At 34.3% G+C, this 17,287-nt stretch overlaps 1 protein-coding gene across 3 annotated transcripts in view; it reads left to right on the top strand.

Annotated features, from left to right (window-relative positions):
- The window catches only part of LOC145242127 (synaptic vesicular amine transporter-like), an 802,797-nt gene that overhangs the window by 619,882 nt on the left and 165,628 nt on the right, over positions 1 to 17,287 (top strand). For all 3 annotated transcript variants that reach the window (XM_080105051.1, XM_080105049.1, XM_080105050.1), the window contains exon 11: positions 9,798 to 9,893. In XM_080105051.1, coding sequence (XP_079961177.1) covers positions 9,798 to 9,893 — 96 coding nt within the window. The remainder of the gene's footprint in view (positions 1 to 9,797; positions 9,894 to 17,287) is intronic.

The following is a 17,287-nucleotide window of genomic DNA, read 5'->3' as shown; positions in this document are numbered from 1 at the left end:
ACCTAGAGACATATTATCAGAGTGATAGTCAGGAGATTCAAATCCAGTCACAGAGCTAGCCTTGACTTCGTCTCAAGGCTACTGACACTTAACACAAAAATTGAAAGAAATTAAGTGCCTATAAATGCTATGTTGGCAGGCATTCATAGTAAACAGTCGGGGAGTATTTAATGACCAGAAACCGGAATGTTGCATTCACGCTAGAGTGACCTTTTTTTTTCTTAATTCCTTAAAAGAGGGCTCAACTTTGATTTCTTAAAGAAGTTTTATATACAATAATATCTTTATACCTACAGACACTAGTGTTTCATGCTTACGCAATCATCAGTGTAGGAAAATATGTCCCAGGATGGGTAAAATTAATTCCACACCTTTGCAACATTTTTTTTTTATTCGTTTGCAAAAATTAAAACCAAGCTATAATGATACTAAACCTTATGTCTAGAATCCTTATTCTAATTTTGATCAAAATTCATTACATGACTGCGATTCTAGGAAATGTTTGAAATTTAAGACTGAAACTTAAGAAGAAAGTGAAATTCAGGGAATATTGCTTAATTGGTGTTTCATGACCATGGATCAAATTTAATGGAAATCGAAAATATTTGAGCTGTTAAAACGATTTTTCAACAAATTTTCAAACCTGTTTCTGTGTTTTATTTATTTACTAGCGGGGGTACCCGGCGTCGCTCGGGTGTGGAGAGGTGGTGTGGAGCCGGGGGGGAATAAAACAGCAGTCCAGGTGGAGAGAGATGTTTAAAAAAAAATGGAAGTCGCGAGCATTGGAATTAAGGGTAGTTAGTCGAAAGGAGACAAGGACTTTGTGAAAATCTCAACGAAAAAAGCGACCCCTCTTTGTAAAAAATGGCCCAATTGAGGGTGAAGAAATTAATGTTTTGGGCCAATTTTTCAATATTTGTCGTCCAAGAGACCAAGTTTTAAAACGATACTGATTTTGTCATATTCCAATGCGTCTGTCGAAAGTTTTTGTGAGACATACAAACGCACACATAATGCCTACTAGACGCTATCCTCGAGTATCTAATGTTTCTCTGTAGACGGGTTTGTGAGAACAAGCTGACATGAGGATACTTTTTCCATAGAAGTAAACCCTGACCAAATATTCAAAATCACATAGTATTCGCAGCCCAAATAAGATCTCCTCACTATGGCTAACCCACACTAGCTTTTCCGAGGAATGGTGCACCTTCTCCAAGTGATGTTACCTCAAGTAATAGCACGAAACTGGATACTCCACCAGACTAGATAAATTCTTGTCCTGGAATCCAGTAAGACCAAGAGACCAAAATAAAAGATATACTAAGACATATAAAAATGGTTAATTGGGGAGAGGAAAATTATGTTCTCAATTTCTTTACTAACTCAGTGTTTGAGAGAGAAAGATTTTAATGGAACATTCGAATACATATGTATCTCATATAGACTTCAAGTGTTAGCCCCCAGGTCGTGGGCTCCTTGATTTCTGAGAACTTCGACTGAAGTAAAATAAAACAAAAAAACACACACACACATTTTGCCTTTTATATATAGAGATGTTTTTAAGAAACAAAATTAATGTGAAAGTGTTCATTTTTCTCATATTTGTCATTACGATATTCGAAACCCGCTATTGGGTTAGGGAGTTCTCGACAGAGTTTGGTTCGAATAAAAAAACATCAATATTTGTAAAGACGAATATGAGAAAAATGAACACTTTCACATTTTGTTTCTTAAAAATAAATAAATAAATAAAACACAGAAATAGGTTTGAAATGGCGAAATAAAAGATGAGGTAGCTGAGGATTTTTCACTTTATCTGAAACTAGTGGGGATACCCGGCGCTGCCCGGGTGTTTGGGGGGTGTGTATGTAGGAGAGGGCGACTCTGTTTTAATATTACAAAAAAAACATGATGTTAAGAAAAATTGGAAAAACCAATACAAAGCAAAACAGCGAAGAAACGTAAAAAAAAAAAAAAAAAAAAAAAAAGGTGTAAAAGAGGAAAAAAAGTTTAGGTGGAAAGACAGGCTCGAACCCGAAACATCGAGGCTAAGGTAGAAAAAAATTGCCCGACACGTTACTCTTACACCAAAGAGACATACACTTAATGACGGATAAAATTAAACCTTTAAAAACACTTGCAGGTGGTTTTAAACTAACGTTAACGTTTTCTAGGTAAAACATGACGTCATTGTCGTAGTAGCAGGAGCAGAGAAAATGAAGGAACGATTTTTTCGGCACCCCTCCTTGTTCAAAACTGATGATTTTAGGGTGAAGGGATTAATGTTTTTGGTCAATTTTTCGATATTTGTCGGGCGAAAGTTAGAACTTTAAAATGATACCTATCTGGCGAAAATCCGTGACCCGTGTCGAAAGTTTTTGCGAGACATACAAACACACATGCATACATACACACATACATACATACACACATACATACATACACACATTTTCGCTTTTATATATATAAATGAAGATAATCATTAATTAGGAGGGGCCATATCTTACTTGTTACCATAAACCGGAAGCCGTGAAGAGCAAACAATCCTGACTTTAACCGATAATATAATTATGGTTATCTCTGCGATTGAAGTATCCACTTCACTTCCGGTTGAACCCCCCATGTTAAGAATGGCTTTTCTAAATAATAGCGTTATTATTTAGAAATTCTTAACATAAGAAGGGGGTCGTTTTCTTTTAACTGTTTGCTACTTTCTCGTAACAATTTAATAAACAAAAGATACCTCTTAAAATTCAATTAAAAAACGAAGCCGTAAGCGGAAGTGAATTGGAAACTCCAATTATAAAGATAACCATAATTATTGATAACAACAATGATAAAAATATGAAAAGAATAATTAGAATGATGCATTGGTAATTTATAGCAGAACCGGAAGTCGTTTTGTACAAGGTTAATATCGAGGTTAATTAAAACGATATGATAAAATATATAGGCCCTTTGCCTTTAATGTCCGGAAACAAGAAGGACTAAAAATAAAAAAAGAGAGAAAAATAAGGACGGAAATAAAGATTCATGGTGAGTGTTAATTTATTATTTCACATGTATTATTTTGGATTAGTGATAGACATTTTAAATGGAAAAGTGAAAAGATTTTTAATTGTCATAATCTATTTGCTTGGAATTTTTACCTACACATGAATTCAAGAACACTTTCCCCTTGGATATGAGAAAAGCAATAAGAAGGGATGAAAATTAGGTTAATTGAATAACTTTTAAATATTGATGGTTGTACAATTATTAGCTGGTCACGTCATGCCCTACTATCTAAAAATTCATCCTCAGCCATATTATTCAATCTGATTTTTTTTAAAATCAAAACCTCACTTCACCTTTTTTTTTTCTTTTCAAATAGATACTAGAAGGTAGTGATCAGTAGTTGCTGAGTGTCATTCATGTTGAGAATGAAAAAGATGATCATTGCTGAAGAGTAATATTTTCTAGAATAATGTTTCCTACTCTTGCTATAAAATTTCCTTCTTAAATCAATGTTTCCTACGATGGCATTTGCAAAGAGTAATGACTTCTAGGAATGATATATTCTAAGACTACAAAATAATTAGCCTATCTATAGAATTCCATTTGACAATTTTATTCGGCATTAAATGGTTTATATGCCTTAGTTATATCGCCAGATCACCAAAGTTAACAAAGGAAAAGTTAACAAAGGAAAACCGCCTCTGTGGTACCAGTCTTCAAGAATTCTGGCGAAAGAACTAACCCACTAAATTATCGCCCCATTAGCCTCCTCCCGCTTTTCACCAAAATATTTGAGTCCTTAGTTAATCAAGCCCTAGTCCAGCACCTAACAGCTGCTAAACTCCTGACTGACAAACAATATGGATTCAGGCAAGCCCGTTCAACAGCAGATATCTTAACTGTAGTTTCTGAACTATATACCGTTCATTGGATAAAACAGGGGAGGGTAGAGCGGTGGCCCTTGATATATCTAACGCTTTTGACAGGGTATGGCACGATGGTCTTCTAAGGAAAATTAGATCATATGGAATCACTGGAAGAATTCATAATGTAATTAAATTCTTCTTAAGTAATAGAAAAATCAAAGTTGTCCTCGATGGTCGTACATCCAAACAATATGACATAAATGCGGGAGTACCTCAGGGGTCTATCCTTGGACCTCTATTATTCCTGATATTCATAAATGACCTCCCTGATAAAATTGTTTCGGAGATGGGTATATTTGCCGATGACACCACTCTCTATAACAGATATGAGGGGAAAATAAATGAACACATATCCAAGGAAATGGCAGAAACTCTAGAGGATGACCTCCAATCCGTAGTGGAATGGGGACAAAAATGGTTGGTCACATTCAATGCTGCTAAGACTAAGCTTGTTTCCTTCAATAACTACAAGAAACCTTCTCTACCACCAATAGCAATGGCCAAGAACACATTGCCTGAAAGTACTTCTTTTAAACTCCTCGGCCTAACGTTTACAGGGAATATGAACTGGAATAGATACATTGACAGCATTGCCAAGGCTGCTGCAAGGAAGGTTGGCTCCCTCTACCGTGCTAGAAAACTACTTACGCCTGACAGTATCCTATACCTCTATAAGGCAACCATTCGCCCATGTATGGAGTACTGTTGTCACATCTGGGCTGGTGCATCTGCTGCTTGTCTCTCGCTCCTGGACAGGGTTCAAAAGAGAGTCGCCAACCTGATGGTCCTGAACTGTCATCTAGGCTTCAGCCTCTGTCCCATCGACGAAATGTTGCATCCCTCTGCCTGTTCTACAAATACTTTAATGGTGAATGCTCTGACGAACTGCAAACACTTGTACCTCCCCGAGGTAACTACCCCCGACAAACCCGACAAGCTACTAAGTCTCATCCCTTTACAGTAGAGATCCCTAGGTGCAAGAAAGCCTTTTACTCCAATAGTTTCTTCCCCAGAACTGCGGGTCTTTGGAACTCCCTTCCGTGATTCTGCTTTCCCAACTGCAATGATATGCAGAAGTTCAAGTGTAATATTAACAAACATCTTTCTACTCATCTCCCTTCATAATACCCCACTAATTAAGTCCCTAATAGTAGCCCTCTGCTTCAAAGTGGCACTGTGCCTTGTTTGGGGTGAAAATTGAATTAAAACAAAAAAAAAAAGTTAAATAATGTTGAGCCTGGTTAGTACTAGATGGATGACCATTTAGGAAGGTGAGGCACTGTATATACCACGATGTAAAATACAAGGTTGAGAAACTGGCGCAGTCTATCCTTCTCTCAAGGGTAAATGGGACTCTCTTAAGCCATGGTAGGCACCCCATCTAGTGATGGCGTTATGATAAAAAAATACCTTTGATACCCCTGGTGAAACATCAAGTATTCAGTTACCGACAAGATTTGAATTACACTACAAACTCGTGTAGTGAGTTCAATCTCAGCTACGGCCGTGCTGGATAGATGTATGGATGCCTTAGTTATGATACAGCCCACCTTGCTTTGCTCATAAATTAAATTTGCATATGTGATTATTGTAGCGAGACGGACACACATACACTCACTTTTATTATCTATATATTAATACGATAGTGTGTGTGTTATTTTGTGTGTCAAACATCTTTTTTTCTTCCAAGTGACTGTCGTTTAATTGTTATGACTTTCCATTTCTTGTAATAAATAATTTTATCAAGAATTCTTCATAAGTTTTGGTTTCAGTTTCAATTTAAGCTGATGCACCCAAGTAATATTGATTTTTTTTTTCTTTTTGAAGTTTCAGCTTTATAATATATAAGAATCGATAGAAAATTCACTCTATAATAATATATACAAAATCTGCATGAATTAAAATATCATATTTGACCGTATTTTACGACCGGGCTGCCAGCTTAGAAAAATACTTTTGCAGTTTAAAAAAAAGGGTTACAATAATATCAGAGTGTCTCCATTTACACTGAACATCCACAGAATGCCAACATATATTATGCATGAATGAATCCTCTGCAGAATTTCCACAGACCCCGCTTGTCTAGATGATTGCCTCTGACAATGTTACAGTTGCATTTTGTAACATTATTGTTGTATTTTGATTCTGAATTTGAATGTGGTCGCAACGATTAAGATGAGAGCATAAGTACAGTCAGGGAAACAAGAAACAGGGAGGGAATTCCGAAGTCTAGCAGTCTGAAAGAAGAAACCTTCTGACATCTAGGGACCTCAATAATAAAGAGGTGTGATTTTGTTGCTTGTCAGAAGTATGTACATCAAGGGGGAACATGTGCTATGAGTTCTTAAGAGAAAATTCCATTAAAGTACTTGAAAAACAGAGACAGGGATGCATCATTGCAACAATGGGACAGAGGTTGGAGCTTGGCCAATAGTGCGGGACCTATCAGATTTGGGCCTTGTCCAAGAGTGAAAGACTTGTGGTAGATGCACCAACCTAGATGTGACAACAATACTCCTTGCATGCAGCTTTGTAGCGATATAAGATACTCTTTGATTTGAGTAATTTTCTAACATTTTTCTAGATTTTACTTTCTTTGCAGCAGCTTTGGCAATGTCCTCAATGTGTTTGATCCAATTCATGTTGTTTGTGAATATTAAGCCAACAGTTTCTGCTTCCTCACTTTACGTTGTGTTTATATTCGTTGACAGCAATGTTTAAGTTATAACTACATGACAAAAAAAAAAACGCTGATTAAACTTCACATTATAAGTGCGGCAGATGCTGACAGTAATTAAGCGATCTATGAATATGATTACAGTGAAAAATGATCAGCGTCGCCATTTTTTTTTTTTTTTTTTTTTTTTTTGATAAGTCTAAGATTTTGGTAAGCAGGGATCCTTTTTTACTTCACACTATAATTCATTTTCAACAATTAAAAAAAAAATTGTTTCATTAAAACTTGTCGTTTGCTGACAGCTTATCGCGTCATGATGTTTCATCTGTTTGCCATAACCTGCCAGAAGATGGCAAAACAAAGTTTTGTAAGGTTTTGGATCAGTACTGGAACGCAGTATGCTGAATAAAAGATGATATGTGTAATGAATACACAATTCTGAATCATTTATTAAAGCTATCAAAAATAAATGTTGGTATAGAACAATTCTGTTAAAATATTCCTTGGTTTTGTGATTGAGTTATGTTTGAAAAACAATCTGTTTTAATTATTCTAGTAAGTCATGATGCAATTAAACGATCTATAAATATGATTAAAGTGAAAATTGATCGGCGTCGCCATTTTTTAATTTTTTTTTTTTTTTTTGACAGGTTTTTGATTTTGATGAGCGGGGGAGTTTTGTTTTTTTTTACACTATAATTAATTTTCAATTCAAAAAATTTTTTTGTTGCAATGACTTTCACAGTTTTTATTTTGTGATTGAATTATGTGTAAAAAAACAATCTGTTTTAATTATTCTAGTGAAACATGATGTGCCATTTACTCATCAAGTTACCGTGCTAATGTATTATAGCGGTACCAATTTGTAAGAGCTGTTGTGACGCTAAAATCTACGCAATCGTAGAATGGTCTCAAATCCACCGTCTACCTTTGCTTTCTTTGTGCACATTAATTATCTATATATTAATACGATAGCGTGTGTGTTATTTTCAGTGTCACACTTACATCCGGGTCGTTTAATTGTTATGTACTCCCATTTCTTGTAATAATAATTTTACCAAGAATTCTCCATAAGTTTTGGTTTCGGTTATAGCTAACGGCACTCCAATAATCTTCTTTTTTTTTTTTTTTTAAATAATTTTATCAAGAATTCTTCATAAGTCTTGGTTTCGGTTTCGATTTTTGTTGATGGAACCTTAGTAATCTATTTTTTTATAAATAATTTTATCAAGAATTATTTGTAAGTTTCGGTTTCGATTATAGCAGAAGGAACTAAAGTTATATATATATATATATATATATATATATATATATATATATATATATATATATATATAAGTTTGGGATTTGGTTTTGATTAAAGCTGATGAACCCAAGTCATAAAGATATATTTTTTATTTTTGAAATCGCAACTTTATAATATATAAAAATCGATAGAACATTAACTATAATAATATATACGAATTCTGCAAGAATTAAAATATCATATTTAAGCATATTTTACGAACTGGCTATGCCGGGCGTCACTGCTAGCTTGAATAAATACACTTGCAGTTTTAACAAAATAGCTGCAATAATATCAGAGCGTCTCCATTTACGCTGGATGTCTACAGAATGCCCAACATCAATATATTACATATGAATCAGTCCCTTATGGAATTTTCACAGGTTCCACTAGTTAATTATAATTATTTTCACAAAGATAATTTTTCATTTCAAATTTCATTTATTTAAAATCAACAAGAGTGGAAAAGAAAAATTTTATTCTTAAAAATTATTTCTAATTAATGTACATGGCAGTAATTGTTATTAATGTACGTGGAAAAGGCAGACGGATTTTAAACCATTTTTCGATTGTGTAGATTTTAGCATCCCACGTTCATCTTTCAAATGGGTAACGTTCTAATACATTAGGGCCCAAGTTACAATTCTGAAACATTCATTGAAGCTCGAAAAAAATTAATTATGTGAACTTAGATTTTTGTACAATCACTGCACGGGTTATGTTTTTGTGTGAATTTGGTGCATGATTTCAATATTAGTTGTAATGTCAGTAGTGTGGTTATGATCACTTCTGTAGCAAAATCATTATTATTTAGCTTAAAAGTCTGGTGTAGTGGGTTTGAATTATTATGATAGAATTGAAATAATAAGTGGTGGCATAAAAATAATCAGTCCTGTTTAAAAAATGATACGGTGTAGGGAGGCGAGTGAGAGGATTTCATAGATAGAAAGTGAAACTGTTTGCTACCGTCTGTGTGGGGGAGTAGTTTGTTCAGAAAAAATGTAATGTTGAACGGGATGAAATGTATGCATCGTTTTGTGAAAAACGCTTTACGAATCAGCTGTGTGCAATCACTAGACAGGCCGTGATCGTCCACTCATTGTCTTCGTCTGAATTTGGTGTGTGTTTTCGACACTAGCCGTAGTGTCAATCACATGGCATTGGTTAGTATTGCAACGAAAAGATTTTCCTTCAAAACAAACCACAACTCAAGTTTAAAACAAGTAAAAATGTTTCATTTCAGGAGATTACAATACTGGGGTTCTCTACCGACAGACTTGCAATCATCTCCTCCAACCAAATGCAAACAAACGCTTAATACTTCAAAGACCCCTACGTGCCTTTTTAAAATGGAAATTGCTCCAGACAAGGCATAAAGCCACTTGATATAAGAAGCTAAAAAATAGTACTTCAAAGTAAAAAAAAACTGGTTAATGATAAAATCTTATATGAAACAGATTCTGATCCAGAAAACAGCAATTTTCCCCTCTTTGTCAGAGACATCGCTCTTGGAATGTGAGGACTAAAGGACAAAATAAGGGAAGCAGGATTACGTGGCGTCAGAAATTAAACTCAATATCCACTTTTTACTTTCCTTAATAAAACAGACAGAAGTAAAGAGTTAAGAAAAAAATTCAAAGAGTCTAGATCAGGAGCTAAAAAAAAATAGTGCTTCAAGGTCAAAAACTTGCTAACGATAAACTCACTCTCTTTGCCAGAAACATCGCTCCTTGAATGTGAGAACTAAAGGACAAAATAAGGGAATCGAGAGTTACGCAGCTACCGAAAGTAAACCCCAACACCCACTATCTACTCTCCTTCATAAGCGATGACTGTATAGTAAATAAAAGAAATAAATTAAATGCGATTAACCATTAAAGATGATATTAATTTTTTGTTCTTCTTCTTTTAGGATCAATTACTTTTGCAAATATGGGAATCGCCATGTTGGAACCTTCACTACCAATGTGGATGTCAGACACGATGCATGCTCCTGAATGGCAACAAGGTAGGATACATAAGCGCTTCTCCCTTTTTTTTTCTCCATTTTTTTTTTTTTGTAAAATGTTATCTATTATGCAATGTGGTTTCTAAAAAAAAAAAAAAAAAAAGAAAAAAAAAAAAGCGAAAAATTTGAAATTTTATTGTTAAATAAAGCAGGTTGAACAGAAGGTCGGTTTTTAATGTAGTGAAAATCCAGTTCCTCAAAAAAGAAGCACTCTTGATTGGTAATAGAATTAAAATTACTTCAGTCTAGAAAGATTTCTCCATCACTGACCAACGATAGGAAAAATGAAGCGTTGTATTACAACAGATGTTACACTTTTTTTTCCTTGCTAAACGATCAAGGACAGTTTTGAAAAAAAATCTTTCCAGTGTGATTTTTTTTTTAAATACAATTCAATATTTATTTAATTATTTTTTAAAAAAACGTTAATTTTATCGGTAATAAATTAATATTTTTTGAAATAATCTTTTAAAATATTTCATTTTAATTTAATCTCACGATATCTGTCACGTGATCAATTTAAATAACGAAAAATCCAAAAGTTGAAGAGGCCAAAATTGAATGCGGTATTAAAACAATCTAATATTTGAAAAAAAAAAATTAATACTGTAACAAATGGATAGAACCATTTTCAAACATGTTGTGTGTCTCTTGAATGGACGAAACAACAAGTCAAATAGATTATGAGTGTTGCAATTTCAGTATGAATTGGGCAAAACTTTCAGTGGTCCTAAATAAATATATTTGGAAATGCCAAAATAAGAATTGTCAGAAATCTAAAAACAGAACATATATAGGATACAAGTCATGTTTTATTTAAAAACTAACAGTGACCCGACGTTGCCCGGGATCGAAAGATGATCAACGAATATTTCACACTCCTATATTTTTATTGTCATCGAAATCGGTGAAATCGACCATTTTTCAAACAAATCGATTGATTGCCTGCTCTAATTGGGGCCCATCACGATGTACCTGGAGGAAGCTTCACAGGCCTTTCACAGTAACAAAGTTTACAATATATTGTAGTCTACATTGCACTGTAGACTACATTGCACTGTAGAGAATTTACTGTTGATTTTATAAAATTATTAGTATATATATATATATATATATATATATAATGGCTTGAATTTAAGTTTAAAATGCGAAAGTCAAGTGTCACGGTTCAGTTGTTCTCTAAACAAAAACATTCATGTTGAACGCTCCCCTGTCATATAAAAGAGCCTAGTGTTGATGTTATATGCCTGGGCTTCCTGTTTCCAATAATGACTTGTATTTAAGTTTAAAATGCAGAAGTCAAGTACCATGGTGAAATTGTTCTCTAAACAGAAACATTCATTTTGAACGCACCCCTGTAATATCACAGAACCTACTGTTGATTTTATATGTTGGGCCCTTCAGCTTGTGTGGTAATAAAACCTCTCAAATTTACTTGTGAGGCCAAAATTGTCTGTTCCTTTCATCGGATTATTTCAATTATCGATACTTATCAAAGGCATTCCGATACAAAACCTATCTAAGAACACTTCATGTGAAATTTCATAAAAATCGACCCAGACGTTTTCGAGTCCGTAGGGAACGAACTTAAACACACAAATATCCTTTTATGTAATAGTAGAGATTAAAATACCTACCAAAAAATAATATAACTATTATAACTATTAAATTATTTTTTGTTGATTTACTAAAACGTTCTGTAAATAAAAAATTAAAAAAATGAATAGCTTCTATCTTCCCATCATCAACGCTCTGATCCCCATCCGGCATCAACTGAAATGAATGGCTCGTCTTGGGGAGACTCCATGTTTTGACAAGCTTCTAGTTCTGACCTTTACTCCTGATCTGAAATGAAACACATACATCAAATCTGTTATCAAGGCTGCAGGAAAAATGGTGGAATCGTAGATATCTCACTGCTGATGCAATTCTCTACCTGTATAAGAGACAAGTATGTCCAAGGATGAAGTACGGTTGCCACATCTGGGCAGCAGCTGCTAAAAAGACCTTATCCTTCCTTGACAGAGTTCAAAATAAACTTTGTAGCCTAGTGGGGGATGCCCTTTTCTCTTTCCTCCAACCTCTTCCACAGAAGAGACGTTGCAAGCCTGTCTCTGCTTTATCGTTATTTTCCTGGCAAGTGCTCGTCTGAGCTCCAATCTATGGTTCTCTCCTCTGGCCTTATTTTTAGAAAAAAACACTGGTCTAGCTATCAATATCTATCAATAATTTCCCCAACTCTTTATCCGTGCCTAAACCTAAATGTAGATTCCATGAACGAAGCTTCTTTCTTAGAACTGCATGCTTGTGGAACTCTGTTCCGTTTTTATGCTTTTACACTGACTATAATATGGTTCTATTCAAGTCCAACGTGAACAAGTTCTTGATGAGCCATCCACTTAAGTAATCCAATTTACCCAATTCCCACTATTAACGATTACTATGACATTTTCCCATTGACTACTGTACACTCATTAATCCTTACCTTCGAGTGGCCTCCGGGCCTTGATAAGTGATGACTCCTTTGTAGAAAAAAAAAAAAAGAAAGAAAATGCACTCTACATTAAAATATAAATATTGCTATGCTAACATGATTTATTTTCAATGTAGAGTGCGTATTTTACGTTTATTTTGTTTTGTTTTTTTACAGAACGTCACATGTGCGTATGCAAAGATCAAGGTCAAAAGTTATTTCTCTTGTTTCCTTCGTTTGCTGGGGGTCTTTAAACCCTACTTGATCCAAAAACTTTGTCTGAAATAAATAAAGTAATTAATAATGTGTCCATATTACTCATCATATCTTTTAGAATATATACTCAACAATCTATCATGATCTGTTTGTTAATTTTTGTGTTTTACTTTACGTGGGAGTAACCACTTATCAAGGCCCAAAGGCTACTTAAGGATAAGAGTTAATGAATTTAAGGCAGTAGCGTAGTAATCGTTATAGTGAAAATTGGCTAGCATTTGATTATTTCTGGAGTTGGCTTAACCAGAACTTGTTTACATTGGATTTGAATCTACAATGTTGTATTCAACCGGGACGCAGGCCAGTGGAACAGTGTTCCACAGGTGGGAAGTTCTGAGAAGGAAGCTTTTTTCATGGAATCTGAGTTTATATTTATGCACACATAGAGAGTGGAGGTAATCGTATATAGTGGTTGTAGCTAGTATATGTATACATGTATACATGTTACTGTTGCATTTTATTAATAGTTTTTTAATCCCCACCACATGATTCGTAATCTTCAGTGTAGTGTATGTTCGTTCATCCTGATACGATCCTCCCAAGCATTACCGCCTTTTTGAAAGAGGAAGGACAGTGAAGTATATATGCGTTTGTTAAGATATTGTCCTCCCAGGCTAACAAGAATATCTGACTGAAAGGAGCAATTATTTGCTAGTATTAATAATATTAAATATAATGATATTAAATTATAATATTATATTTATTAATATGTTAATAATGTTAACATTAAGACTAATTAAATTAATACCATAATAATAAAATAAATAATGTGTGATTATTTTGTACGAAAGATATTCAATATTGATGATTATTAGGGCTAGGACAACAGCATATTCTTTTCATTGTTTGACTCTTGAGTGTGTAACCGTTGATATCTTAAATGCTTTTATATAGAGTGATATGATTCTCGGCTGATTAACTGTGTCGGATATATACTCGAGAGTCAAAACAATGAAAAGAATATGCTGTTGTCATAGCCTAATGATTATCACTGCTTTCATGTGATAAAAAAGAAAAAAATAACAAAATTTTTTTAATTTTTTAGCAGTGACGTCATATGACCTCGTAAAATGTCAGCATGTATTTTTTTAACGGAGTCATCGCTTATCAAGGTCTGGAGGCAATGCAAGGATAAGAGACAATGAGTGTAAGGTGGTCAGTGAGACAGCAGGCCAATGATCGTTTTTGGTGGAAATTGGGTAAAATTTGTCTTGCCGTGAAAATAACGAGAGAATAAGGACAGATTTGCAACAGCTCTTCTGTAGGAAAGAGGTTGATGGGAGGAGAAAAGGGTATCATCTACTAAATGTCGAAGTCGGTTTTGAACCCCATCAAGGCAGAATAGGGTGCTCTGAGCAGCTCCTTCCCAGATGTGATAGCAGTACTCCCTTTTAGAGCATATTTGGTTCTTATATACGTAGAGGATTGCATAGGGAGTGAGATACTTTCTGGAGCAGTAGAATGATGCAACCATTTTTTCCAGTAATATTGGCGACAGATTTGATATAAATCGTCCATTTCAGTTCAGATGTAAAGGTCAGTCTCAGTAGCAAGGTGCTTCTTTGAGACGAGTGTCATTCGTATCAGTTGTTGGCAATGTACATATACCAATAAAACTTAAGTCAAAGTAAATTGACTCAAATATTAAGCTTCAAGATTATCAGTTTCTATGAAGTTTTCCAAACCAAGACATTTATATATATATATATATATATATATATATATATATATATATATATATATATATAAGAGTAGGCTTGAAGCATTGTTGGTAAAGAAATATATAGATTTTTTTTTTTTTTTAAAGCTAAAGACAATGCGGGGAAAGACCGGAATTATGAAAGTAAAGAAAGAAAAACAAACAAATGTAGACGGGTGTGCTTGAGTAGAGGAGTGTCTAGCCTTTATTCGTCTATCTTTTCTTACCTCAATGTATAATTATTTTATATATATATTTGTATATAACAGCATTCATCTGGGGTGGGTTGAACCGGCTTCAAGTGAATTCTCAGTATCACTTCTCAGCATATTTGCGATTCCATAGTTGCACATTGAAAATGTGAGGATCGTTCATAGCTTTCAAGTCAAGTGCATGCTATGTCTTCAGTTGACCACCATACTTGTTGCACCATCTCGGTAGTGGTGTAGGTGCTGTCGCCTTGTGAATCAGGTCGGTTAGTTAATGATGAAGTGCGTGCCCAAACCATTAGAGACTCCTGATAAGCACTTCCTAACATCTAGAAGCTGACATCGTGCGTGGAGTGTGGCGTTTGGGACGTGGTTGGAAATACGAATCTCAAGGATGCATCGAAGACACCACTACTAGAACACTTCCGGTCTTTGACTGTCAGGATTGCCATTTTATCCACCCACCCACACTTTTTTTCCGTCTACTTATGCTGACAATCTTAATTAAAGAACGAGTTGCATTTTATACTTTGTATGATATGTCATATCATCAGTGCATGTTATTTTTTTGGTCTACCTTTAACATCCAAACCGGTCAATGTTGTTGTTTCTTTTCACGTTCATCATGTCTGTACTTCATTCACATGAGGATAGTAATCAGTAGGCCTGTAAAAAAAATCAATCATTTTTCTTTGATCTACAAGGAATTGTTTTTTAAATCTCTTCTAAATCGAGTTTATTTGTGTCAATTATTGAACAAATTATTTCATTAATTTTGGATTATCTCCCTTTTCGCTTGTATAATTCTCCTGAAAATGAAAACAAATAATTCTTCCGGCGAGTTAAAGTGCACTTGTACCAAATCTTTTTTAAAGTAGCAGACGGCAAAAAATAAATAAATAAATAAATAATGCTATTATGCTGTTAAATCATTGTTTAAAACAATGCAGATTTTGTGGGAGATGATCGCTTCTTTTTTTCTGCAGCCCTTATTAGTCTTTCACTATGCTATTGGTATTTGTATGGTAGATGCTCGACTAAACTTCAAGCTCTGTACCCTGTCACTCCGTAAGAATTTCTCAGTAAAAACTCATCTTCCTTCCAACACTGCAAGAAACTTTCTATTCCTAATTTTGTTAATTTCTCATACATATATATATATATATTTTTTTTTTTTTTTTTTTTTTTCACAAAAACATTGCACATCTATAACATATTGCAAATATTCCCATTAATTGAAAAATCTATTTAAGAATCTCAAAAATGTATTTTGCAGGGAGTTGACATTATTTTTTAAAAAATTGTTTGCTTTATACTAGAAATCGCTTCAGACAAAGTATGAAGCCTCTTGATATAAGGAACTAATAAAAGCGAAAGATTATTATAGCAAAGACACACCTATTGACCTTAGTCTTAAAATAACCAAGCTTATAGGTAGGAGGAAAACAATCAACAGGAAGAGAGTTCTATAAACCTGTGGTTCTTGGAAAAAAAGTTACTGGAATACAAAGCTGTATTACAATGAGGTATTAAAACAACGAATTGATGGAGACCACTAGACCAACGAGTGCAGGGAATAGATCAGACAATTGTGAAGAACACATGCCATAATTGTATTTATATAGAAAAGACTGTGAGAGAAAGGGTGCAGAGAAGAAGAAAGGGTAGGGCCAATCAAATTACAGATACGTTTCTGCACCTTATCAAAAACTCTCAAATGAAACAAAGATTCACCAGCCCAAATATAACAACAATACTCCATACATGGTTTGGTAGTAGATTTGTAGAGATAGAGAATAGCCTCAGGTGTGAGAAAGCATTCAGAGCGATGGAGGGGACTGATTTTTATGAGAGCAGAAAGAACAATGGATCTGATATATTTTTTTAAAAAAATTTTTATTACATTTTCACCCCAAACAAGGCACATTGCAACTTTGATGTAGGGAGTTCCTATCAGGGACATAAGCTACAGGGGTACTAGCCTCAGGTGTGAGACAGCATTCAGAGCGATACAGGGAACTGACTTTACCAGAAGCAGAAAGAACAATGGATCTAATGTCCAAAATAAAATTCATTCGTTAAAGAGTGTATTCACATTTTCGGAAAATTTCTTGGTTGTTAGTAAAAATAGTTTTAAAAAAAAATGTATCTTTTGTTTCTCTTTCTATCTTTCGAGTTTTTTTGTTGTTGTTTTTGTGGAGGAGGGCGAATGCGCTCGTCAAATTACGCTGTATCATGTGATTTCTGTGTATTTATATGTTACTTTTAATAGTCACTTCATACTGTTTCCTTTCCATCCTCTCTCTCTCTCTCTCTCTCTCTCTCTCTCTCTCTCTCTCTCTCTCTCTCTTTCCATTCGTCTATAAATGCACTTGCGAAGAATCTCAAATGATATGTATGAAATAACACCACAAACATTAAAATAGAAATGATAGTTGCTTTTTCCGCCAAGCGAAAAGGAATCTCAGGGCAGATAGTTTCCATGAACAAGAAAGAAATCCACGTCTAAAAATAAGTTCCGCGGTAATAAAAACACATTAATATCGTGTGTCAACAGTTTAGTTTGGACTAATGTGTTGTTTTTTTTTTTCAGTTAGAGTTCATTATCTTCAATGCACACACACACACACACACACACATATATATATATATATATATATATATATATATATATATATATATATATATATATTGAAAATCTAGGTGTAAAAAACAATGCCTCCCCTAAACTCAAACC

This window comes from Euprymna scolopes, chromosome 21, assembly GCF_053919585.1.
Source record: "Euprymna scolopes isolate OS-2025 chromosome 21, ASM5391958v1, whole genome shotgun sequence".
Lineage (NCBI taxonomy): Eukaryota > Metazoa > Mollusca > Cephalopoda > Sepiida > Sepiolidae > Euprymna > Euprymna scolopes.
This window is presented reverse-complemented; position numbering and strand designations above follow the sequence as displayed.